The sequence below is a fragment of the Aspergillus fumigatus genome, chromosome 6 (genome assembly GCF_000002655.1).
Source record: "Aspergillus fumigatus Af293 chromosome 6, whole genome shotgun sequence".
Taxonomy (NCBI): Eukaryota; Fungi; Ascomycota; class Eurotiomycetes; order Eurotiales; family Aspergillaceae; genus Aspergillus; species Aspergillus fumigatus.
In genome coordinates, this window is record NC_007199.1 from 114,017 (window position 1) to 138,478 (window position 24,462).

General features: G+C 51.6%; 11 protein-coding genes and 1 non-coding gene across 12 annotated transcripts; 7 read left to right on the forward strand and 5 right to left on the reverse strand.

The window, feature by feature from the left end:
* Window positions 1–26: 26 nt before the first annotated feature.
* On the reverse strand, window positions 27–3,312 carry faeB-1 (putative feruloyl esterase; the record flags this gene model as incomplete). Its single annotated transcript, XM_726417.2, has 2 exons — window positions 27–2,914; window positions 2,964–3,312. The coding sequence occupies 2 exons, from the start codon at window positions 3,310–3,312 to the stop codon at window positions 1,677–1,679; spliced, it is 1,587 nt and encodes a 528-aa protein (XP_731510.1). The 3' UTR covers window positions 27–1,676.
* A 234-nt stretch (window positions 3,313–3,546) lies between these two features.
* Window positions 3,547–4,682, reverse strand: AFUA_6G00460 (uncharacterized protein; the record flags this gene model as incomplete). Its single annotated transcript, XM_726416.2, has 3 exons — window positions 3,547–4,035; window positions 4,079–4,423; window positions 4,471–4,682. The coding sequence occupies 3 exons, from the start codon at window positions 4,680–4,682 to the stop codon at window positions 3,843–3,845; spliced, it is 750 nt and encodes a 249-aa protein (XP_731509.1). The 3' UTR covers window positions 3,547–3,842.
* A 283-nt stretch (window positions 4,683–4,965) lies between these two features.
* Window positions 4,966–6,852, reverse strand: zrfD (putative plasma membrane zinc ion transporter; the record flags this gene model as incomplete). Its single annotated transcript, XM_726415.1, has 5 exons — window positions 4,966–5,224; window positions 5,280–5,379; window positions 5,430–6,296; window positions 6,351–6,470; window positions 6,600–6,852. The coding sequence occupies 5 exons, from the start codon at window positions 6,850–6,852 to the stop codon at window positions 4,966–4,968; spliced, it is 1,599 nt and encodes a 532-aa protein (XP_731508.1).
* Window positions 6,853–7,097: 245 nt separating this feature from the next.
* On the reverse strand, window positions 7,098–7,653 carry AFUA_6G00480 (uncharacterized protein; the record flags this gene model as incomplete). Its single annotated transcript, XM_726414.1, has 2 exons — window positions 7,098–7,290; window positions 7,523–7,653. The coding sequence occupies 2 exons, from the start codon at window positions 7,651–7,653 to the stop codon at window positions 7,098–7,100; spliced, it is 324 nt and encodes a 107-aa protein (XP_731507.1).
* Window positions 7,654–7,663: 10 nt separating this feature from the next.
* Window positions 7,664–9,602, forward strand: AFUA_6G00490 (aconitase family protein; the record flags this gene model as incomplete). The annotated part of the gene is made up of 2 exons (XM_726413.1): window positions 7,664–9,379; window positions 9,492–9,602. 2 exons carry the CDS (start codon window positions 7,664–7,666, stop codon window positions 9,600–9,602), a joined length of 1,827 nt encoding a protein of 608 aa, XP_731506.1.
* Window positions 9,603–9,676: 74 nt separating this feature from the next.
* Window positions 9,677–10,636, forward strand: AFUA_6G00500 (glycoside hydrolase family 75 protein; the record flags this gene model as incomplete). The annotated part of the gene is made up of 1 exon (XM_726412.1): window positions 9,677–10,636. One exon carries the CDS (start codon window positions 9,677–9,679, stop codon window positions 10,634–10,636), a length of 960 nt encoding a protein of 319 aa, XP_731505.1.
* Window positions 10,637–11,028: 392 nt separating this feature from the next.
* AFUA_6G00510 (NAD(P)-dependent alcohol dehydrogenase) lies at window positions 11,029–12,033 on the forward strand (the record flags this gene model as incomplete). Its single annotated transcript, XM_726411.1, has 1 exon — window positions 11,029–12,033. The coding sequence occupies one exon, from the start codon at window positions 11,029–11,031 to the stop codon at window positions 12,031–12,033; it is 1,005 nt and encodes a 334-aa protein (XP_731504.1).
* Window positions 12,034–12,197: 164 nt separating this feature from the next.
* tV(AAC)1 lies at window positions 12,198–12,271 on the forward strand. The gene has a single exon. It is a non-coding gene (tRNA).
* An 831-nt stretch (window positions 12,272–13,102) lies between these two features.
* On the forward strand, window positions 13,103–15,467 carry AFUA_6G00520 (glycosyltransferase family 31 protein). Its single transcript, XM_726410.2, has 2 exons — window positions 13,103–14,188; window positions 14,243–15,467. Exons 1-2 carry the CDS (start codon window positions 13,181–13,183, stop codon window positions 14,549–14,551), a joined length of 1,317 nt encoding a protein of 438 aa, XP_731503.1. The 5' UTR covers window positions 13,103–13,180; the 3' UTR covers window positions 14,552–15,467.
* A 720-nt stretch (window positions 15,468–16,187) lies between these two features.
* Window positions 16,188–19,746, reverse strand: AFUA_6G00530 (uncharacterized protein; the record flags this gene model as incomplete). Its single annotated transcript, XM_726409.1, has 5 exons — window positions 16,188–16,333; window positions 16,384–16,695; window positions 16,773–17,483; window positions 19,222–19,308; window positions 19,479–19,746. The coding sequence occupies 5 exons, from the start codon at window positions 19,744–19,746 to the stop codon at window positions 16,188–16,190; spliced, it is 1,524 nt and encodes a 507-aa protein (XP_731502.1).
* Window positions 19,747–20,949: 1,203 nt separating this feature from the next.
* Window positions 20,950–22,518, forward strand: AFUA_6G00540 (uncharacterized protein). The gene is made up of 3 exons (XM_726408.2): window positions 20,950–21,071; window positions 21,192–21,979; window positions 22,194–22,518. The coding sequence occupies exons 2-3, from the start codon at window positions 21,616–21,618 to the stop codon at window positions 22,286–22,288; spliced, it is 459 nt and encodes a 152-aa protein (XP_731501.1). The 5' UTR covers window positions 20,950–21,071; window positions 21,192–21,615; the 3' UTR covers window positions 22,289–22,518.
* A 696-nt stretch (window positions 22,519–23,214) lies between these two features.
* AFUA_6G00550 (putative glycosyl transferase family 8 family) lies at window positions 23,215–24,342 on the forward strand (the record flags this gene model as incomplete). The annotated part of the gene is made up of 1 exon (XM_726407.1): window positions 23,215–24,342. One exon carries the CDS (start codon window positions 23,215–23,217, stop codon window positions 24,340–24,342), a length of 1,128 nt encoding a protein of 375 aa, XP_731500.1.
* Between the last annotated feature and the right edge of the window lie 120 nt (window positions 24,343–24,462).

The window sequence follows — 24,462 nt, forward strand, 5'->3', positions numbered from 1 at the left end:
CTGACGGGGTACTAATCCTATCCACTCCAGCACGAGCTTATGGATACTAAGCTTTATGTTCTACACGCAACGGGGATGGAGATAGGATATTTGAATATGCGAAGAACGCGAGTTTGACGGAATGTTGCTAGGGCTACTGTTTATTGTTTGCTCCAAGCCAAGTGATGCTGTCTCTACTTTTCGCGGTTCCAAGATACTTCGCTGGCTACTCCAGGTCTACGGCTTCTTCTTGGCCGTGCTTGAACAAGGATAACTATACTGAGCACTTGAAGTATAATCGATGGGCTTCGAAAGATTTCTCGAATGCACGACTCCATGGCTGTTTACCTCTCGCAGAGGTCCGAGCATCCAAGATTCGCCACAACACCTCGCATTCTTCTCAAGTCTCACGAGTTGTTTATGCATTCCGCACAGATTAGAAAGCTCGTGATTCGACTATCCGAATCCAGCAATGCCAATGCCTGGTGATGGAGAAACCCCTGTAGGTCGACTGGCCCGCGACTACATAATTGGGGGACTTGTTTCCTCTAAAGCGGACGCCACCTGGTGGCAGCAGTCTAAGCAGTCTATGTTCCAGATATTTCACGTTCTATACTTGCAGCCACAGACCTCATCATCACGTTGACCATAGATAAATGATGCTCGGAACACCGTTTCAGACACCTTCCAAAAGAAAAGAGCAATGTGCGAACAAGAAGCCGTCGCTAGGAATACGCGTCCCGGTAATCTGCCTGATTTTCTCCATCCCATGCTCTCTCTATGGTTTTCCCTGCGGCCGGGTATCTCTCCCCGTCCTAACTTTGCCAATAGGGGCAGAGGGCAGATATGCGCCGATCCGCAGATTCAAAAAAGCGGCCATCCCGTGAACCATTGACTCGACAAGTGAAAAAGATCAAGTCGAGCCCCCGACAGATCCAAACGCCTCGGCGGCAACCCGCAGTTGGAAAGGCTAAAGAACGGCAGCCATCGCGGGAACAGGGCTCTCGCAACCTCGAAGCCTGTTATCCAGACCACAGAGAACGGCATGGGGTACCTCGACAGGACGATACGTCGCCCTGTGCTCGTGCCGCCGGGAAGAAACACATGATGCGACGCCGCGGACTAATATCGAAAGCGAGGAGCAAATTCAGTCAAGCACAGCTGGGAATGAAAGAGACTGGACGTCCTCAGGAGCTGTAGGAGAAAGTGAAAGAGAACGGACGCAGCGAGTCTGTTGGGTGAACGAGTTTCGTCATTGAGAAGTGATTATGATAACATTGAGATAGTTTCTTTTTGGAAGTAATTGTACCGGTCATGGACATCCCCTAACAGAGGTCACACCGTGTAACCAGCAAATGGATAGCTGATTATGTCAAAAGCATGACTCCTTTCACGGTCATCTTCCAGGATGGTAAGGTCAATAGAGTGAGCTGTCAGGAGCATTAAATGACGGGAGGTTTCGGTACTTCGTAGGCTTGTTGATATACCATCCCATGATCCGCCATGTATGTCCTTAGAAGCTCGTCTCTCTCAACTGGTTATCCATTTAATCAACAAGGGAAACAAGCTCCGTCATTATTGAAAGGAAGATAATGGCTAAATCGCTTGATTGGTATCTATTCTCACCTGAAACTGTACAGAGGTGAGTGCTTTCGTCACCATCCGAATACACGCAACATGCCATGGCCAAGACGTAGTTACACGCACTTCCAAGCATTCTCATCGGTATACTTGCCAGGCCCCACGTATCGATTTCGCTTGGGATACTTGCAGTGCTTGCGGCGGTAATCTATCGTACCATCGCGGGACATCTTGGAGCCACGCACATACTCAGGCGCAATACCCTTTTCCACCCACTGCACTATTGCCATCAACACGTTATCCTGCGGGTCATCGCCGGCATAGGTGGAAGAACCCTGCCCGATGGAAGCCGCACCGGTCCCCGGCGAGCAATGGCCCATTCCACTAATCGGGAATAAGCGATAGAAATGGTCCAGCTCCGAGGGACTGAGACCCATGGTATCAGCAACATGCTTGTAGTACGCCTTGGAGCTATCCGAGGTAATGATCGCATCCTCCAGGCCGTGATAGTGCAGAACCTTGCCGCCTGCCTTTTGGAAACCGGAGATATTCCCGTCGAAGGAGGAGATCTGGAAGGGATCCTGCGCAGCGGCTGCCGCTGCGTCGGCAAGCGTCCAGGTAGAGTGGCCCCAGTTGCTATCGTTGTAGACGACGTATTTGTACCAGTCGTCTGAGTACTTGAACCCGTTTCCGCTGTAGTAGATGAAAGACGCGGCGAGCTCAGAGCCGGGCTGCATGCGAGGGTATAGCCATTTACCGTCCAAGCCATACATGGCGGAGAACACCTCGTTAACGGTGTTGGCCTGCACACCCGTCAGGCAAGAGGTCTTGTCCACAGCCGTGGAATTGCAAAGCAGGGTCTCGAAGACGGGCTGGCAGAGATCGGTATCCTCGATGATTCCATCGACGGCGCCATCGAGAGCATCGCATTGTCGGAGAATCTCATTGTGGACCGCGGACCACTGCGCGCTTGTCACGAATGTCTCTGAACCTGGCGGCCCGGTGATTTTCAGGAATCGAGATCCCCAGCTGCAGAGATTGACAAAGTTGATGGCCGGTGCTCCAGCCACCACGCCGTCAAAGTCGTCTGGAAATCTCTGGATGGACTTCCAACCTTGCCGGCCACCTGTCGAGCAGCCCAGATAGTATGAATTCTTGTATCCTTGAGGATAGAATAGCTTCGTCAGTGCTTTCCCCACCACTGTCCCTGTGTGCAGGGCGCGGTAGGCAAAGTCCTCAATGACTTCGGGGTTGTTCAGGAAGTATTGGCCAGTGTCGCCAAAGTGACCGTTATTGGTCCCAATCGTCGCGAATCCGTACTGAGTAGCATAAACCATGTCCGCGTAACTTACGCCTGATGTCTGGTCAGTAAACGTGACCGAGATGGGAAAAGCGGCACGAACAGCCATTCAACCCTCCATTCCCTGTGCTCAAGAACCTTCCAGTGTAATTGCTAGGTAACCATGCCTCCATGAAGAATTGGCTCTTGTCCGAAGTGGTCACGTTCAGCGCAACCTGGCAAAATTGAATCGTGCTGATCGATGAGCTAGCGGTCCCACCGCATATCGGCGGGTTATACACCATGGGGATGTTGGATCCGATGGGGACATAAGTGGTAGAAAGCACATGCACATTTTGAAGATGGATTTCCTTGTGAAAATGTTGACAACGAGACTCGAAGCTGGCAGAGCTGGCAGAGCTGGCAGTTGCAGCGGCTGAGGCCAGCCCGATCAGAAGAAACCACCACATCATGACTGCAGCAAAGATCGCACAGAGTAATACTATTCAGCGGCAGGAATCCCCGATCAAGGGAGTCACTTCTGTATGCATATTTATAGACCTGTCTGTCCCTGACCCTTGCTCTACTTCCCCGCATTGATATATTGACGGGGTAAATGGATGCATCTTTTGTGCATGCTCAATGGTGGGAAATTCGGAGACTATAAGATCATTACCTCCATCGGCAGATCTTCATCATCTCTTGCTGCCGTGCCTAGGCTTTCTGCCTCGGGGTAGACTTGTTGCCGTGCCCTGCAGCCGATTCTATAGTCGACGTGTCCTCCGACAGGCTAATTAAGCGGCTCTTATCCGAACGAGGATGATCCCGTTTCATCGTCATTCCAGCTCCTTTCTGCCTAATTGCAAGCTGGTGGAATTGCGGTCCTGGCGCGACACCTATAGATTCATCGGCTGGTTTTACTCAACGGGCCGTAGATTCCTCCCACATTCCAGCTATGTAGTGCCTCGGTATACAGGTTGCTTGATTAGTCAAAGGAAAGAACCTATGCCCTCTTATCCTTTTGCGTCTTGTGCACCCACAGATAAACAATTGGGTAGACCGTCTCTGGAATGAGAGTGGCAATAATAATCCCAATGCTCCAGGGTGTCCAGACATATCTCCAGTTCTGAGGGACATTGAAGTATCGCCAGAGGAAGACTCCATAGGCAGTAAAGCAGCCCAAGTACCTCGTGAGCCTGATCATTAGCAGCGATTTTCGACGCCATGCAGTGAACATACCATATTTCGAGGGAATGACCCTGGGTGCTATGATCCTCCCACAATTGATACAGGCATATCCACCCAATGGGAAGCTGCAGGATGATACCGGTCCAATACGCAGTGACCTGCTCCCGTTCATCGGGATATCTCCGAGTCAGCGTCCAGAGGAACGCTATTCCCGTCAGACAGCCCAGGACCATGTTCCGACGGAGGAACCGTCTCTCAGCCGGGGCATGCGCCTTCCGAAGCGCAACAATCGCAAAGCTCAGATCCAGCTCAAACCAAGCCAAAAACGCCAGCATCTCAAAGCGAGTAGACGTAGTTGTGAAGGCGTAGAAGATCTCATACGCCATTGTCAAACAGCTGCCGTGTGTTAATTATTGTACGCAAGGTGCATGGGGTGGACGGACAGAAACTGGATACTTCCCCAGCGAGCACCTGGGTAGGTCCTATCGGAATAGACTCGTATTATGCAGAATATGTAGCAGAGTGCATAGAGCACACCGCAGCTGATGATGAGGCCATCTTGGACGAAGAGGTAACTCTCGGGAGGGTTCTGTCGCTGGTCGGCGGGCTGAACGATAAGATGCCGAACCTTGTGTGCGAGCTCGAAATGAGGCATGATGGTCCTTGTTGGTTTTGAAAATATACATACAGAATGAGAAGTGCTTTACGAAGCCAGTGGAAATGAATTGATTTCTCTGTTCGCTGGTCGGATGTCCGGACCCCAGAGTCGGGATGACATCAGCTCTCTCGGCGAGTCTTCGAGTGGGTGAGTTATGCATCGAGTGATCTCACTAGAATACAAATCCGGCCATGGCCTTCACCTCTTGATTGTACCACTGCTAAGCCAGTTGTACCACCCGGTTACTTTGAAAATAAATGGATCAATGCCAAGGTAGCCGCTATGCCCATGCGCCAACAAGGCTCATGCAGAAAGCGCCCATGAAGACTAGTATACAGGCAATAACACGTTTGCGGCCCCTCAGAACACGCCAGCTTTCATCACTGAGAAAGTCCTCCGACATCAACTCGACTAAGGAGGCGAAGATAAGAAGACCAGATGAGATTGCGTTCATGGTGCCCACCAGGAGCAGTCCTACTTCTGAATCCGGGCTGTAGAGGGTGTGCGTTGCGAGGCCGATAGCCTGGCCGATGGGTGTGCTGAAGAGAATTAGCATTTCCAGCAACTTGAAAGAACGCGAGGCCAGGAACTTACGTGCATCCGTATGCCAAGGACATCAGCCATGGCTGGACGGCTTTCTCCGGCCAGTCGAGGGCAGCGATGCGAGAACCCAACGCGAGACCCTCGAATGTTTCTATCCGACGTTAGCGGGATACAAAACACGTCCGAAGGCAGAGAACATACGATGGAATACGATGGCAATCAACAGGATGACAAACTCGCTGCCTACCGACACACTGAGTGACATGCCGATGAATACGCTGTGAAAGAGAATCCCCATTTCCAACAGGAACACCTGCATGACGGCCTTTTTGTGCTTTTGCTCTGGAGTAAGGGCGAGATCGTCGCTTCGTTCCACGTCCTCGATTGGCGGTGCTTTGCTTTCTTGAACTGGTCGCATGCCTTCAGGAGCAGAAGCAATCCGCATGATGCGATCGCATTCCTCCCCCATGCGGTTGATCGTCCGACTCACGCTGGTTTGCCTGCCTACCAATGGGCCGAGGTCACGCAGGTGCGATTGACTTTCGACCCTGGTGCAGCCAGGTCGTTTGACCTCATCCCGGGTTTTCGAGTCTCTGGCGACAGGGACATGGGAGTTACAGACCCCCGATTCAGACAGAGATGTCTCCTGCTCGGAGACTTTGAGCCCTCCGCGGCACACATGCCGTGCCGGACTGAAGACCATTTCGACCAACGTCACCAGGAAAATGCCGGCTAGGGCAATGGCTCCGGGCATGGCGGGGTAGTCGGTGGTCCAAAAGCCAGACAAGCAGGGATTGTTGAGAGAAGTAAATGCAGTCGGGAGCAGATGGACAAATGCGGTGGCAATGAGAACGCCCGTTCCGAAATGACTGAACGTAAAGAGAACTGATGGGGGAATGCGTAGACGAGGAAACCATGTGGCCAGTACGGGGAACGCACAGGCCAAGGTCGAGACGCTCAAGATGATGAAGAGCGCGCCAATGTGGAGAGAGGTGTTGTATTCGCTGCTCTTGACGCCTCCTGCGACGCATGTGGATCGTTTGATGAGGTTTGCTTCGGGTTTGACTGCTATGCATGGTCATTCTTATCCGGACAGTCTGGAAAGGGAACCCTGTTACTTACCTGTTGTATCAGAGACCGAGATGGTAGAGCCGAAGTACCTTCCCAGGCTCTCATGGGAGATGAGCGCAGAGGTGAAGAGAACCGATAGCAGCCACCAGGCCCAGCTCTTGACCTTGTCAACTGAGGATCGATCAAGATGGCAGATGCGATAGATTTGACTAGCAATATGGTTGGTTTGGAAATAGTTGGGGCGTCCTTTTAGAAGAGGTCAACGGAGATGCATGATGTAGTGAGTCATTGGAAACCTACCTGACGGTGTCAGTGACGCCCCACGCAAGTCCGACTTACTCCCAATTGGCGTATCTCGTTGTTCAGGCATAGCTTGGGAGTCTTCCCAGCTCGTCGACGACACGGCATCCAACCCGGGGCCCGATCGGTACACGCGGGCATTGGTGATGCCGTTGAAGTCTTGGCGGGTGGTCAAATCCGGCGCCAGAAAAGGGGGATTCTGATTCCAGTCGCAGTGTAGAAGAGTGTCGTCGGTTCGGGAGGGACAGTTCATCTTGATAACCCATCTAAGACTTCTTCAAGGTCGAGCTACCAACCGCTAGGGGAAGAATTGAGGGAGAATCCCGAGGATCCTGCTAGGCAAAAGTGTGCAGAACAACCATCTTAATTCGTAATATAATCGGAAGGGATTGATTCTTGGCTCCATCACCACATGGCTTGGCGTCGGGATCAGATTCGCCCTCACATTCGATGCAAAAAGACCCCCGTATCTCTGACGGCGGGTTGAAACTCTGTCGACTATGATTCAGCCAGGATCCCTTGCACAATATCACTCAGCTGGAGACGAGACATCTCCATCATGCCCGACACCGTGTGTTGTCGGTCAGCCATTTGCTCTTTTACTGCTTCATCCCGAGGTCCTTGGCGTCCCACTCCGGTTCCTCCCATCAACGGACGCTCGCTTTCGCTGGATTTCCCCACAGTTCTTGTGCTGTGCGCGTGTCCTCACATGTGTATTTAAGGCGGGCGTAGGTTAGCGTGGAATGGATTACATATTCTCTTGACTGTCTTTCAATATGTCGAATCAGATGGCGGTGATTAGCAAGCAAAGGCTGTGCAGGCGCTATTCATTCAGCCATAGTCGGAATCAAATTCCAGTCAACCATTCCATAGCCAATCAACACTCGAAGTCTTGAGATCACACTGGGACCAAAATCTCCTACAAAGCTTTGGAAAGGAATGGCTGTTGTGAAGCATTCAGAATCATGACATCTGGCATTTTCAGCCCCCCCCACTTGCCGGACTCCATCCATACCAGTGCCACGTAAATACCTGTCCAGCTCCACAAGATCATCTGAACCAAGATGCAGTATCATGGGCATTGCCTCGTTGATTCGGCGGCCACCGGAAAACTCCTCTACGCCAACGTTGGCCTGAGTTTCTGGGCCGGAGTCGACTCCCAGACTGGGGAGATCATTGACCGCCATCATCCTCTCCACGGACAATCGGTCAACGGTCGCATATTGGCCATTCCGTGCAGCAGAGGATCATGTACCGGCAGCATTGTGCTGATCGAGCTGCTGTTGAATCAATGTGCCCCGGCGGGGCTCATCTTCCAACAGCCGGAGCAGATCATCACCCTAGGGGTCGTCGTGGCCAAGACACTGCTCGGCCTCTCGATTCCAGTACTGGTCCTAAAACCAGCAGAATTCCACTCGCTAAAAGACTACCGATACGCGGCAATTACAGGACCAACCCTCCAAACCGGAGAGGACCCCCTCCCACCACCCACCTACGAAGCACCTTCGTGCGCCCCCTCAGGGACCATAGACCTGTCAGAAACCGACGAGGCAATCCTCCATGGCGCCCGTGGAGCAGCCGCCCAAAAAGCCATGGAGATCCTCCTGAGCTTCGCCCAGATCCAAGGAGCAACAAGACTCATCGACATCTCCCGCGCCCACATCGACGCCTGCATCTACACGGGGCCCGCCAGTCTACGGATCCCGCAGACCTTTCTGTCTCTCGGCGCCCGCGTCGCCATCCCAACCACGTTGAATTCCATTTCCATTGACCGGCGCCGCTGGCGGGAACTCGGCGTCAAAGAAGAACTGGCTGTCCCTGCCGACCAGCTGGTGGAGACCTACCTGGCCATGGGCGCGCGGCCCGTCTTTACTTGTGCTCCGTACCTGCTTGAGTCTGCCCCCGCGGCCGGGCAGGATATCGGCTGGTCCGAGTCCAACGCAGTGGTGTTTGCGAACAGTGTGCTTGGCGCGCGGACGCAAAAGTATCCCGATCTGATCGACGTGTGTATTGCGCTGACGGGGCGGGCTCCCCTGGCGGGTGGGCATGCGGATGAAGGACGGACGCCATCGGTGGTGGTCGAAGTCGCGGATTTCCCGAAGATGGACGACGCAGTGTGGCCGCTGTTGGGATACCACATTGGTCAGCTGGCGGGGGGGGATATACCGTTGGTGGTTGGGCTGGAGCAGACGAAGCCTCGTATGGCTGACCTCAAAGCGTTCGGGGCGGCTTTTGCGACAACGGCGTCCGCGTCGATGTTCCATGTGCGAGGGGTGACTCCGGAAGCGACCAAGTTCGAGGGAGTCCGGCACACAGCGAAGCGGATGGCCGTGCACGAATCCGACCTTGTGCGGACGTGGGAAGACTTGAACACGGCTCAAGACTCGTCAGTTGGGTTGGTGTCGTTGGGGAATCCGCACTTCTCGCTGGAAGAATTCGAATCGTTCTCTCGTTTGTGCGCCGATCGCAAAAAAGATCCCTCGGTGCAGATGATGATAACAACGGGGCGGGAGACGTACGAGCTGGCGGCTAGCAAGGGCTATATTCAAACTCTAGAAGCCTTTGGCGCAACCATCATCACTGATACCTGCTGGTGCATGATCCGCGAGCCGGTAATACCTCCGCAGACGATCAATCTTATGACCAATTCCGCCAAGTATGCTCACTATGCGCCCGGAATGGTGCAGCGAGGAGTGCATTTTGGCAGCCTGGCACAGTGTGTGGTGGCCAGCTGCACGGGCTATTTTGATGGAGAGCCATCATGGAAGCAAGATTGTACAGTATGACTCTATATACATCAGCTCAGCTAGTTATGACCCCGCATCGCCATCGAGGCGGGTCCGCAGTGCTGTGCCTGGCTACCGTCTGGATCGGGTACCTGTTTTGATGCAGTTACCATGCGAGGCTGAGGTGTATACCTTGATGACGGAAGGATTACCACCACACCCTAACAGCCACCGCTTTGCTACCAATCTTGGAGATGAGAATCGATGTATTGCATAGAAGCGAAGATACCTTCAAGAGTCCACATCAAGTCGTAGTTATTCACTCGTTTACACCCTTTTTCTACCCTCGATATGCGCCACCGACCAGTTCTAGTAGCCATCACGGCTACCTTGTTTGCATCACAAATCACGACAAAGCAGGCCCCCTCAGCTCTCAGAGCCTTCTACAACAAGGCCAGAAGCGGCGGCGACTGCACCGGTGCCGACGCTCTTCAGACCGGCTTCTACAACACCGAATGGAGCGGCGGTCACACAACCTACTGCACCAAGTATCTCCCCACCGGTAAAGGATTCTACCTCAAAGGTCCTGGGTCCGACCTGGCAAATATGGACATCGACTGCGACGGAGAGCAGAGCCGCGGCGACGGCCGCTGCAAGTCGTCAACGGACACCCAAGGCCAGACCCGGTGGGGTTTGAAACACCTCGAGAAGCACGGGGTGAGAGATCTCAACGCAAACCTCCACCCGTATGTTGTCCTCGGGAATGAAGGCGGCTACAGCCCAACGTTTGATCCGCGCACGGTTGGCGTCGAGCCCCTGAGCATCGTGGCCGTCGTGTGCGCCGACGAGCTCGTCTACGGGGTCTGGGGCGACACCAACGGGGACGACAACGAGCACCCCATGGTTGGAGAAGCCAGTCTGGCGCTGGCGACCGCGTGCTACGGCCCGAGTATCAGCGGTAACAGCGGTCATGATGAGGCCGATGTGCTGTACATTGCTTTTGCGGGCAAGGAGGCTGTCCCTGCAAGGGCCAAGTGGGATGCAGACAGCTACGAGGCGTTCGAGGAGAGCATCACTGCGCAGGGGGACCAGTTGGTCTCGCAATTGTTTGGCGACAGGTCAACAGCGACCGGTGGCTCCGATCCTCATCATACCTCGGCTGCCCCGATCGACAGTGACAGCGACAGCGACAGTGACGATGATGACGACGGTAGCTCTAAACACAGTGATAAGTCCGACGGTGCACGACGGAGCACCATACCACGACTTTGCCACACCATTTTGGTTGCCTTGATCGCTCTCGTCTGTTGATTCGCAATCTCTGAACTCTGAACTCTGCAGCGGTGCGCGATGTGCTCTGGCTGAAATGAAATGGAATTGAACATACACAGAGGCTTTGTAATCACTCACGGGTCTGGCTGCAAAATCTTGATTTTCATCTGACATGCCTCGGAATATTTCGCTGGCGCGCTATCCGTTTGCCCCGATAGTTGGTCCACAGTCGATGATGTCTTCAACGTTCCTTGATCTCCACATACGTCATCGACCTGTCCGGGCGCGCCGAAGCTTGCAGGACAGCAGCAATCTATGATGAAATAAACTGCAGCAATATTCTATATAGGCCCCGATTCTCCTAAGGTCCTCATGTATATCTTCTACATTGAAAAACGAAAATATTCGTATATAAACGGAAACGGACAACAATGGGCTTCGATTTTACCGTGTACAAAGGCTCCTCCGATGGCTCCATCAAAAAAGCCACCACCCACCGCGATGACCTCCAGGGCGACTCGGTCCTCGTGCGCATCACCCACTCTGGCGTGTGCTTTACGGACGTGCACTACATGAAGGCCGACATGGCGCTCGGCCACGAAGGCGCAGGGGTGGTCGGGGCCACCGGCCCGGGCGCCCAGCACCTGAAGAAAGGCGACCGGGTCGGCTGGGGCTACGAGCACGACAGCTGCGGGAGCTGCAAGCAGTGCCTGACGGGTTGGGAGACGTTCTGTCCCGAGCGCAAGTTCTACGGATACGCCGATCTGGACCAGGGCTCGTTCGCGACGCACGCCGTCTGGCGCGAGGCCTTCCTCTTCAAGATCCCCGATGCGCTCAGCAACCAGGACGCGGCGCCGCTGATGTGCGGCGGCTCGACGGTGTGGAATGCCATCGTGGTCGGCGAAGTGAAGCCCGTGTCGCGCGTGGGGATCGTGGGGATCGGGGGCCTGGGCCATCTGGCCATCCAGTTTGCGGCCAAGATGGGCTGCGAGGTGGTTGTGTTCTCCGGCAGCGACAACAAGAAGGAGGAGGCGATGAAGCTGGGCGCGTCCGAGTTCTATGCGACCAAGGGCGCCACGGAGCTCAAGGTCGGCAAGCCGTTGGACAACCTCATCATCACGACCAGCGCTCAGCCCGATTGGAAGCTATACCTTCCGATTCTGGCGCCGGGCGCGGTCATCTCCCCTCTGACGGTGGACGAAAAGGATCTGCAAATCCCATACATGCCTCTGCTCGTCGGCGGGATCCGTATCCAGGGCGGTATCGTTGCAGCGCGCCAGTCGCATCGGGACATGCTCGACTTTGCGGCACACCACGGCATCAAGCCGATCATCATGACGTATCCGATGAGCGTGGAAGGAATCCAGGAGTGTCTCAAGACGCTGCAGGATGGCAAAATGAGATATCGTGGGGTCTTGGTGTCAGACAAGCAGTAATTAGCAGTATCACGATGGCAGTGAATATAGTTGGAAATTCTCGAGTGCAATCCGTTTGAAGCAATTGTTTGTCAGGAAGATCCTAGGGAGAAGCCAAGTCATAGATTTCGGGCAATAGTAGGTTTTACTGTATAAAACACAATCTGCAGCAGGTGTGCAACAATGGCCGGTTGGTGTAGTTGGTTATCACGTATCGTTAACACCGATAAGGTCGCCGGATCGAGCCCGGCACTGGTCATGTTCTTTTTTCGACCTTCTTTTTTTAGGCCCCATCGCAGCCTGGGCCTTAATTTTCGTGATTAGCATATTATTGTTGCCATTGAAGATGCTGGATTAGTCAGTTTGCAAAATATATTCAATTATATTCCGCTGCGAGAGAAGGGGAAGGCACTTACCATGTTGATCCAACACCTCGTTTTTCTATCTATTGGTCAAGTACATTAGGTTGATGTATTCATGGATTAAACAATAATAACCAGCGCATAGGGAGTAATGCATTGAAGTCGCACGAAGCTCTGAAATGCGACTGCCTAAAGGTAAAACAAGCTTGTTGAAAGAAACGGTGGACCATAATCCAGATTAGCCGGAGCCATGTTGCTGATCCTTAGGGAAATATCGACCTGTTTCCCAAATTTCTCCTTGGAGTCCATATCACAACTGCAGAATGAGGGATCCCCAATAAATCCTTCGGTTTCAAAAGGTCTACCGCTCTGGTATGTTCGTCATTGGGTTTCTGATCAAGTGGGTACTCTTTTAAGTTGTCTGCCTATCGCTGGCGTCAGACGATGGACGGTGATCAGAGGCCAGAACTTGGCCATCCATGCGCATCTCTACAGAGGATGAACAGCTTAAGCGGCAAACAAGTAACCAATAGAGAGGAGCCGTGACGCACGCAGTCTGAAATAGCGCCGCAGGATTGGGGCCGCTCTAGATCCCGCTGGAGTCGTTGGATGGGGCAGCCGCTATTATTGGCTTCGGAAGGCGCCACTTCAAGGGTACTGCTGGGTGGCACGCGTCCTGCGGGGCCATAGGACAATCAGACCTGTCTCGTTCTTGTCTTAAAAAGCATCGAGTGAGCGTCAACTCCGGCTGTCGTCTGGGAGTGTGGATGTGACTGCCATCTCTCCCTAGTGACTGCACTGTGCTGATGCCGCTTTTTCAGTCTTGGACCCGTCCTCCATCGCGACGGATTTACCTCATCCTCGTCTCCCCGGTCATTGGGCTTCTTCTGGTTTACCTTTTCTTCGCCTTTGACACGGACGCCTTCACTCCCAAGGTCGTCGTCACCCCGATCTCACCACAACAAAAACAAGCTACCTGCCCCCAACTCGGAGGCATTGAGGATGTGCTGGTTATCTTGAAAACTGGCGTCACAGAAGCACTAGAGAAAGTGCCGGTTCACTTTCAAACAACCCTGCGATGCATCCCCAATTACGTACTATTCTCGGACTTTGAGGAGGAAATCAACGGAACCCGCGTGATCGATGTCCTTGGCAACGTCAACGAGACTATTAAACGTACCAGCCCAGACTTTGACCTCTACAACCGCATCCATGAGCATGGACGCAGCGGACTCACGCCGGCCGACCTGAGCCGCGTCCCCAACACCGCATTCGGAATGCCCGACAACCCCGGCTGGAAGCTGGATAAATGGAAGTTCCTCCCAATGATCGACGAAACACTTCGGGTCCGTGACGATGCCAAATGGTACGTCTTCATGGAGGCGGACACGTACTATATCTGGTCGAATCTCCTGCAGTGGCTGGCGCAACTCGATCCGACCAAACCTTACTACCTGGGTAACCCGACGCAGATTGGCTCTGACATCTTCGGTCACGGCGGGTCGGGATTTATTCTGTCGCGCGAGGCTATGCGTAGAGCGTCGGACCTACGAGCCAAAGACCTTGACGGGTGGGACCGATATACCGGGGAGCAGTGGGCCGGTGACTGCGTGCTGGGGAAGTTACTCCATGACGCGGGAGTACCCTTGTTATGGTCGTGGCCCATGCTGCAGTCAAATACTCCTGCCGAGTTTGATCACTTTTCCGAGGCTTATTCCAAAAAGCCGTGGTGTTTTCCTGCGGTGTCGTATCACCATGTGGGGCCGGAGGATATTCAAGAGCTAATGAAGTTTGACCAGATGTTCATGCAGAACGTAAGTTCTTCGACAAACATCTTATCGAGATTTAAAATCACTAACGAGAGGTAGAATTCTGTCATATTGCACAGCGATGTGTTTCGCCATCTCGTCCACCCACAGTTGAAGTCTCCACAACCCGACTGGGATAACCTCTCTGACGAAGAGCATCTCATTGATGCGGCTAGCTGTCAGGAGATGTGTGCGAGCGAACCTGACTGTCTCCAGTATTCGTATGAGGCCGGGAAGTGTCGAACTTCCAAAATGGCCAAAATCGGAGTCCCGAAGACTGGAGTTTCCTCGGGATGGATGACTGACCGGATTGACGCCATTGTCAAAGAGCTGGGCTCTTGCACGAAACCGCAATGGGTTCTCCCGTAGCTCAATAGACAATTTGTACATACTCGGATTCTCGTCCGGCTGGCCCGGACTGTTTATCTATCATGTCCTTAATCTGGATTACGGGATACATACAAGGACACAGTTCTGAACCATCCTTCATCCTCTCGCTGAGAGGCAACGGTCTTCCATAGTTCGATAATGACTGATATCCGATGGCTTCGACGCACCATCTGCAGTTCAGAATCCTCCCATTGGTCGCAACACTTGTAGCCATGCTGTTATAATGCTGCCTCCTGTACACCAAGCGCACCATGGCCATCCGCAGAGTGCTATAGATTTGGACACTCACCCATATAGGCACGGTCCGCGATGTATGCATATCTACATAAATACAATGACCACCATATCTATATCGGACGCTTTCTGCACAACCCATGCGGACAGGCTCAGGCGACTCGGTGCCTGACAAACCCCTTACTTGTTAGCTACGACCTATCAACCACATAAGTCAGCTCTTTGCTGCAGGTTCCCTGTGCAACCACTGAGAACATGCGTCACAGTACAGGATTAGCTTATAAAACCCAGCTTTAATTTGATCCGAGCCCAAAGGAAATGATTGAGGACATTTATGTGGATCTGCAGATCGGCGGGTGCATGGTCCCACTCCCACGATGGGGGCAAAAGGGTCGGAAGCCGCGGGACTCTATGGATTTGGACGGAGTGCTTCAACTGTTGGCATGAACAAATCGATTTGTGCAACTGCCATGATCATCATCTCCAATGTCCATATCCTAAGAGGAGATGTATTCATCATTCTCTACAGCAGGCAGCAGCTCAACAAGTTGCACCTAGACTCTGCAAGTTGATGAAATATAATTTTACATTTCAGTGATCGGGTGTGTCACCAGCAAATCCAGGAAGATGGTTACACTTGAGAAGAGAGCTGGACACCCACAAAGATAGCACCTCCAAGAAAGAGACTGAGGCGAAATCCGTGTGCTCATAGCAAGAGAAGCTGGTGTACTTGTTTTTACAGTGCTCTTGAGACGGAGTGGATAATTACTTAACACCAAACATGGACTACGACCTACGAGCAAACCACATAGGAGTATAAATCTCGGTAGACCAATTAATTGATTCCAAATCCAACTAGAAGAACAAAACCAGAGTGGTATTATGGCTTCCTTCCTAAACTCCTAAAGTCCTCCAAGGCAAGCACCAGTAAAAAACCTTTGCTTATAAAACCTCTGGTGTAATGGATGTCTCTCGAGAGAAAACCAAGCAGTAGGAAAAAGGTATGCCTGCCTGTCAATCTATATTCGGAGACGATTAGACGTCGTTCTAACAAGGCGTATATGTTTAAAAAATTCCCAATCTGTCGTATGAATCGTGGCCAATCTTGAATTCGTGAAGTATCAACTTTCCCATGATGAGAAACTGCACAATTTGCGTATAGCAAGTCATATATTGTCGTCCTTTCAATCATATGCCGACCTCAATAGAGGCGAGAAGGGGAAGTTGAGGGCCTGAATCGAGTACCGGGAATGGGTGTAATTCTTCGGTCCATAATGTCGCGGAAAAAGCGGCGAAAGAACGAGTACACCTCGTTTGTCTTTGAACCGCTGTCGACTCGCAGGATGGTCCGGTGGAATGAGATCTAGTAAATGTTGGCGTGCTATTCATGCTGATGCGCGGGAAATCGGTGCCGTACCATATCGTTGTCGTCGATCTCGAGGAAGTAGAATTCTTTTCCGTTGGTCGCCACGCCATACACCGAGGTGAGTCGTTTGTTTTCAATCTTTCGAACGTTATGGCAGAGTGCTATAATGGATCAACCACTTTTCCACTAGATAGAAGCGGATGGAACTTACCCATGAATGAGATGCACTGCCAGAGGTTGGCTGACGGGCACAGATTGACACAAATGACAACACCAATGCCGTTTCCAGGCTCCGTGGCGTTGTTTACAACAAAATCAAGCTTCCCTTCGATCGGGAATCTGACACCCAATGACTCAACTTCTTGTTCAAAGCCTCCACACCGAGGAATAGAAAGAACTGCTGAGGACCGTTTGGCGGGATTCTGTTTGCGATAGCCGAGCTCCTCCACATAGCAGTGATTTAGGATTGCTCGGATTCGTTTGCAGGAGGTTTCGTGGTCGAGGAGTTGCGGGTCTTTCTTGTCTAGTATAGCTAGATTGCGTACTGATGATAGTCGGTCTCCGAGTTTTGCTGATGCTAACGAAGGCGTGCATGCTTACCGAGGCTGATGGGGATGGGGGCCTTTTCGTTCTGTTCGAGGGTCCACACCCCACGTGGATTTGGATGACGAGATAGGCCAAACAATGGATAGAGTGTATGAGAGAGGAACTCTTCGGTGACCTCATCCGGAGTTGGAACCCTCTGTCGTAAAGGAGGCGAAGGAGGGAGGGTACCCTTTCGTGCGACAAAGGGCCAGTCGGGGTCCTCTTCGTCGTTCTCTGAGGGCGGTGTCTCCGTAGGAGTAATCAATGACCACGCTGGTGAAGTTGAAGTTGCTGTTGATGATGTTGCTGCTGACGAGGTCATTCCTGACCATTTTTTCAAGGGTCTAATTGTGCTGGCGAGCTCTGTGAGGATCATGTTCATAGTGGACAGTTCGTCGATGACTATGCTTTTAACGTCGATGCTGCTGTCGGCAAAATCGTTGATGGCCGTGTCTTCAATTGCTATGTCCAAGCTGGTGAGGTCGTCAGCGATCTTATTTCTGAGGATGATATTGCTGTTGAGAAGGTCGTTGATCAACATGTCTTCGAGGGTCATGTCGTTAAAGGAAACGTGTCTGATCGTCATGTTATTAGTTGTAGTCGTAGTTGTAGTCGTTGTCGTTGTCGTTGTCGGTGTTGTCGATGTTGTCGGATGAATGTCTCGAGCAAGAAAGTAGTGCTGGAAGACGGGGTTCTTATAGTACTGCCTGTTGATGCTGGTATGCGCTCATTTCGTCTCGTAACCACGGTATAATATGTCTTTCGCTGGTTGGAGTTCTAAAAATAAGACATTTTCAAGGTTTCTCAGCACTAGCCATGAAACCGCTTCTAAAAATGATGCAAGCATGAGCGTATATGCTCTGACATTGTTGTTTGAGAGAAGCGTTGCAGGCAGAGGTTCGTCACCAGTTCTTGCGATGGCCAGCTCAAAGCCCCTATCTGATATCCTTCTTCATATCAACTCCGTATCTAGTATATCCTTGCTCAAGCACTGATCTACGCTATCTCTATCCTTCCAGAAAAGCCAAATGATCTGTAGAAGACCGGGGAATTCTTCGTTACAAGAACACGTCTTGATGACACCATACCCTCATTCGACTGGTCTAGTCAGCAATAGACTGCAGTGCCGTATATACTGTCATGAAAGAAAACTTCAAGCCAAAGCGTTACAATACTAGATGCTGCTGTGTTGGGAAGTACCAAACAGTGGCTCTCATAGTTCTCCACAATTACAATTACAAAGTTAACTTTCCGCATACATAGATTGCCCAACCTTATTCTGCCAAGCAATGTCCCTCCCAAAGCCCCGTCCAACGCCCCATAGCCTGCAGCTTGGAGGTATCTAGCTAGATACGCTGATTTCTCCTCATCCCCACTGGTCAACGGCTGCGATTATACGGCCGCAGGAGCTCTGCTGCTACTATTTGGCCCTCAAAGCCACAGATGTTGAAACCGGTTGCTAGATGTCGGACTTCGCTCAGCTGCCTTTGGGAATGACGTTAGCTTGAGACCTTGCACTCTAGGCCAAGTCGTAATTACTGTTGTGCTATTCAGTACTATATTTCTCGTCTATAGAGTGTGGAGCACGTTGGTTACTGTCACTAACTATTGTTCATCAGACACCGCCGTTGACCTACAGAGAGTGTTGGATTCTCAAGCAGTTAGAGCCCTACGTACACTCCTAAAAGTAAGCATCAGGAAATACTTAATTCGAGAGTTACAAGATTAAGCATACAATCAGGCGTGGTTAGTCCACCAGACGACAGATCAGAGAGATTTCTAACTAGCAGAATCCAAATGTAAAATGGTGGTGTTTTCCATGTCTATCAACAGATAGCATTTGAACGGACCAGCCTGGTTTGATCTAAGTTTAGTCTTGAGACTGTATTAAAGTTAAGTTCATCCATTCTATCATATATTAGTGTCGCTTTAATGTAAGCATGAGTATCCATCCTAATATATCAGCAGCATGGATGATACTCTAGCCAACTAGTTGCAAGAGCATAACGACCAAATGCATCAGACGACGATCGTCACCAGCTCTGAAAGCAGTGGTGTAAGCGCATGTCTTATTACCATTTATTGTGAGAGAGAGCCCACAGACCATAGTTCAAGGGTGTAACACTATACATTTATATTCAACCTTGGAGAGGTCCTTGTCAATTCCTATTGAGTCTACTCGTCTTATCGCTTCTTTTTACTAGCAAATTTCTTCTTTACCGCTCCTAGGCTTATAGATTTACCTACTAGTGATTGTACAAGATGTGCCTCTTAGGACCTAAGTCCACATTTATTGTGACTTATTCAAGAGAGAATAGGTTATACTCTCCACGGGCCAACCCGTCTTCTGTCCCCAAATACTCATCTCATCTACTATCTCACTTAATTTTTGGGCATCTTTAAGCCACGGCCCACCTGATAGTGTAAGTAAACTTCATCGCGCAAAGGAATGCAAAAGACTTACAGAAAGCTATAGGCCCAAAGGAATTCACCCAAACAGGCGCAGACCTACTCGACAGCGCCAAAGCGCAAACAATGGTGGCGTGGTGCCCTAGTTTGGTTTCCAGGCGGTTGATCCTTTCGATGTGCTGCAGAGTGTTGACCGATGAAGGACCGGGCTCCGCAAGCCATAGGATTATCATGGCCGTGTGATAATACTGTAGTCCGGCAGCTGCTCCTATCAGTAACCCAAGGGGTTTATGGATACAGGAGGATCCGTACCGTGCCAGCCCGACGTCGTCCACATACCCGGAAAGGCGCTATTGGGGAGAAGGTCTGGTGTAAGGATGGGGTCGAAAGACGAAGGAAGCGATGTCCTCCAGTCCTCGAGCTGATCTCTCAGACCGTTCCACTCGCATTGGTCCAGAGGGACAGCATCACAAAGAAGACATCTATTGATGACTCTTCCTAGGAGATAAGTAATGCGATTGGCGAGATCGTCGTCGCATTCAGTCCTCGTAGGCAGAGGCTCATCCGAAAGCTGAATCATGAGGCTGCGTTTTTCTATGAGTGCGACCGTGATATCCTCTCTCAGGTAGTTCCAGAAGCCGGCACTCAACAATCCAGACTCTAGTTCTATGGGGTGGCTCGCGAGCAACGAATAGGACCCTTGAAGGTGATTCTGGCAGGTCACATTTTCTGCCGTCGATCAGGATTGGAGCTTGAGCTGGTGCATATGGGTTTAAACGCGGTGTTCAAACTTACGCGAGATAATTTCGTATGATCGAAGAAGACATATCGCAGCCAAGGTCTCTCCTGTTCGAAACTCATCAGGATGCTTCATGAGAGCCAACAGTCTTCTCACGCTCTCGAGATGATATGCATCAGCTAGATCTTTGTCCTGAGTTGATCCGGATGATGAGCTCTGGCTGGCTGCCGCGAATGCCAGAATTGCACTGAGGAGTAAGGAATTCTTTCTTGCGAGAATGGGAACTATATCGGTGAAATGACGTCTTCGATCATTTAGATCATACCAGCCAGCTAGATTATCGATATAAGATCGAAATATGTGAGCTATTCGTGGGTCCCCTAACGCTTTCGTAGGGTCGCCAGTTGAGACATATTTGTCGCTTCTGGATATCAAGGCATCTAGGCTTGCTTGAACACAAAGGGCAGGAGATCTTGCAGTCTGGCTGTGCCGGTTTGAAGATGCTTCTCTCCGGGGAGACAGGCGGACGCCATCGCTCCATGAACAGGGTCGCGCGCTCCGTTGACAGCGATGGCACCTAGGTCGATTGCCATCACCTGAAACAAACCCTACAAGTGAGCTGAGATAACCAAGAACAAGAGAAGAACATGGCTTACACTTGACCTTTCGCGAGCGGCACGGTTGGCTACGGGAACAGTCAGCTGTCAGGTTGACGACTTGGTTTCAAACTATCACGAACCAGCCTATTAAGACGATGTCAGTGACTGCGCACAACAGCAGAGATTATAGGCAGAACGAACGATCTGTGCGAAATGGGCGTGGCATCGGTGGTTGCGTGCCAACTTTCAGCTCGTAATATTCATCGAGAATACAAGATGCGAACCTTCGCAATTCAAATGCGGGGCCTTAAGTGTCGCACTAACTAGGTGCCATATAACGAACGGAGTGAACTTGCCCCTACAGTTTCTTGGCTTTAGGCTCTAACCCACATGTTCCACACCCTTCTTTCCCTATGTACTTCATATGAGTGGCTGGTTACCACCCCACACAGGACTCCGCCTTAATGCGAAAGGCGAAAGGCGAAAGGCGAAAGACCAGGAGACTTGTAAGTTGTAACCACTACTTGGGTCTGAGATATAAATATGGTGGCCATGGACGAAGTCTGAGTACGTTGCCATGATCCCTCATACATCAGCTTATAGCTAGCGATGCAAAGACTTGCATTTCCATTGAGTCGTTGGTCTCGCTGCGCCCGCACGATAACTAACCTTCCCCTTCGGGTACAGCAAAGAATGGCTTCCAGCTATCCCACCATCATTCGGCCTTCTGCGACAGAGATCACGAACGGTCAGCTCACACCTCAGAATCTGGAGATTGCCATTCGCAGTCTGTATCATGATGGTCTTGTCGTGGTCGAAAATGCAGTGCCGCATGCCGCGCTGGATCGGCTGAACGAGAAGATGGTGCCGGATGCATATACCCTGCAGAGCAGAAGGGAGGATAGTCCGTACAATTATAACCGGGGCAATATACAGCAGGACCCTCCGCCTGTGAAGGACTACTTTGACCCCGACATTTTCTTAAGTGCCGTGCGCCACGGCGCGATCAGGTCCTGCTAACAGTCTCTTCCCAGACCCAATTGCCACGCAGATAACAAGCACTGCCCTGGGCCCTCGTCCGAAATGGACGTTTTGCTCGGGAAATACAGCCATGCCTCCGACAGCAGACTGTCCCCCGACATCGCAGCCGGTTCATTCAGATGCCGACTTTGATCACCCAACACACCCCTTTGCCTATGTGATCAACATCCCTTTGATCGAAATGACCCCGGAGAACGGATCTACAGAGATCTGGCTCGGAACACACATCGACTCGGGCCTACATATCCAGGAAGGAATGCACGGTGACCGAGCAAGCGGACGCATCAAGCTCGACGAGCTAGAAAAGCGCCGAGCGGTCCGGCCCCCGTGTCAACCGGTCGTCCCAAAGGGCGCCATAGTACTTCGGGATCTTCGACTCTGGCATGCTGGGGTCGGTAATCAGACTGATCAAGTCCGCGTGATGCTGGCAATGAGTAGGTTCTCTCGCGACATTTGAGCGGGTCAAAGCTAATGAACAGTTCACTTTGCTCCCTGGTACCGGAATCCGATGCGATTGGAGTTTTCCAAGAGCGTACAGCCGATTATCGAGAAGCAGGACAGCCTGGAGGTGCCGGTTGACTGGGTGACCGAGGAAGGAGCGATGTCGCGTTATCTGAACCGCGCATTTGGCAACGCATATGACTTTAGTCAACGGCCTTGAAGGTGAACATTTCCAAACGTTGACGAAGCATGCAACAAAGCACTCCAACGGAGCTAATGGTCAGCATGGAGATTGCTGTTAGGTACTTATGCGTAGAAATTCATGATTATTTTTTTTTTTTTCGTATTTCAATGGGGTAATTAAAATGCCTCGTCTCATCCTGCTCACCAAGTCCCTAGTTTGATTGGTTGGACAGTTACAGGGTCCTATGTGCAAAGAGAGTGGACCTGGGCTGTGGTATGAGACCAGCACTGGGCGGAACACGGGATAAGTCCTAATTTAGCTAAGACTAGCACGGTGAACAAGAACGAGTGTGGATCATTCCCTCGCGAGGCCCGACAGAGCTTGAGGCTTGCTGGTAGTCGAACTTGTCGAAGATCCCTGATTCTGGTCCGCAAAGCGATGTGAAGCCCGATGGCTGATTTCAGGAGCCCAAAGCCTCGAGTCAGCATCCCGCCATTTTCATTGGCGAGAAGAATGTATAAGAGTGTCCTGGAGTGGTATTGGATTGATGACACTACACAGCCTCTGGGAAAATTTCATCGGGTGGCCTTTAACCAGATCGGTGTTCGCCTCAGACTTGATCAGCTACTTTACACCCACTCGGCAGCCAGCCCCCAGGGTCCTGGCAATCTCCATAGAGCATTAAGTACATGGGTTGTCTGAATTTTATAAAGCGACAGGGATCAGTCCGGTCTGCCCACCAGCATGACTGGAGCCAATGATGGCTCACAGTCTTTGGACAGCGCCTCTGACACTTAGCTAGTGCTTACAAGGATGGCCATGACAGACTTGGCTCAAAGCTGAAATGGCTTGCACTGCACTTTGTGACCCTGATCCACCCTTAGCTTGCCACCGATTCTTTCGTTGGCCGTTGTCTTTGTCACCCAAGCAGATACGACCGTCCCAGGCACCACGATCAAGGGAACATGCGTTCCGTGTGATATAGAACCTCATACAACATCGTCGCCTTTAAGCTTAGTGCTATCAGCTCGCCCGGCCTCAGGCATGGCTGTCTCGTTCCGCTGGAGACCCTCGCCGCGAGCCACCAAAGCTCTCCTCATCTCGGCTTTTGCAATCCTTTCGCTATGCACACTCTGGACACTTTGGTATCATGTCTCTTCGACGTTCTCAGCAGTAAGCACACCAATTGGTCTACATGACAGTGAGGGAAAGCTTTCGGATGAGCAACGCGAGCGTCCGAGTCCTTCCGGTCCCGAGACAGTCCCCGAGAAGGGGCCGCCACGGCAACACAGATACGCCTTTGCGACGATTTTGACAGGGGAAGACGCAACTGAAACGGATATCAAAGACCCTTACTTTACCGCGGTACGCCTACTCGCATATCAACTGCTCCGCAGCCCGCACACGAAAAGCAGTTCGGATATACCCTTTCTAGTGCTGGTCACCGAAGAGGTTCCTCAACAGCAACGTGATATACTTAGTCGTGATGGTGCTATTGTCGTGCCAGTGGAAGGGTTCTCCCGCGACTGGATCCACCCAAAGTGGGAGCGATGGAAGAGCGTGCTCGCCAAACTGAACCTCTGGAAGCTTACGGAATATGAGAAGATTACATTCCTGGACGCGGACTCGGTCATCTTCGAACCAATCGATGGGATATTTACCGAGCGAGCCACAATGACACAGATCACCAGGCCCTCATCGGCGGCTCTCAATACGCCGGGTCCAGTACCCGACAGCTATATGATGGCTGGAATGCACGATCGCTGGGTGGAGGTCGCCTTACCCCCCGTTCCTGGGAGTGAGTTCTATGCCAAGGACAATTATATGAACGCCGGTTTCTTCGTCCTTGCACCCTCCGAGGCAATGTTCAAGTACTATTCGTTCCTGCTCGACCAGCCCGGTTTATTTGACCCAGCCTACCCCGAACAGAATCTTTTGAATTATGCACATCGAGTTGATGGACAGATGCCGTGGCAGGACATTGGTCCCCTTTGGAGTCAAAAGGGCAGTAGCTTTGAGCATTACGATCCAAGATTGAAATCCCTCCATCAGAAATGGTGGAAGACTAGCTATGACCAAACATTTGACGAGCGAATTGCCAATGCCATGGCCGAGCTGAAGGATTATCTGGGGAAACAAGAGGAAGACACAGTGCAGCCTCGCTCGCCCTGAGGATTCTCTGCAGCAACGGTGACAGTCTTGTATTCCCTTTTCAACGACTACTTCATCGTATATAGATCCAATGAACATCTAACCAGTAATACGGCATTAAATATCGTCGACGTTACCTCG

Excerpts from the sequence above, each read along its gene's own strand:
- AFUA_6G00540 (XM_726408.2), top strand. The coding sequence starts at position 21,616 with ATGCCTCCGACAGCAGACTGTCCCCCGACATCGCAGCCGGTTCATTCA. Across the intron at positions 21,980-22,193 it reads CCGCGTGATGCTGGCAATGA|TCAACGGCCTTGAAGGTGAA; the intron begins GTAGGTTCTCTC and ends ATATGACTTTAG.
- AFUA_6G00520 (XM_726410.2), top strand. The coding sequence starts at position 13,181 with ATGCCGCTTTTTCAGTCTTGGACCCGTCCTCCATCGCGACGGATTTAC. Across the intron at positions 14,189-14,242 it reads ACCAGATGTTCATGCAGAAC|AATTCTGTCATATTGCACAG; the intron begins GTAAGTTCTTCG and ends AACGAGAGGTAG.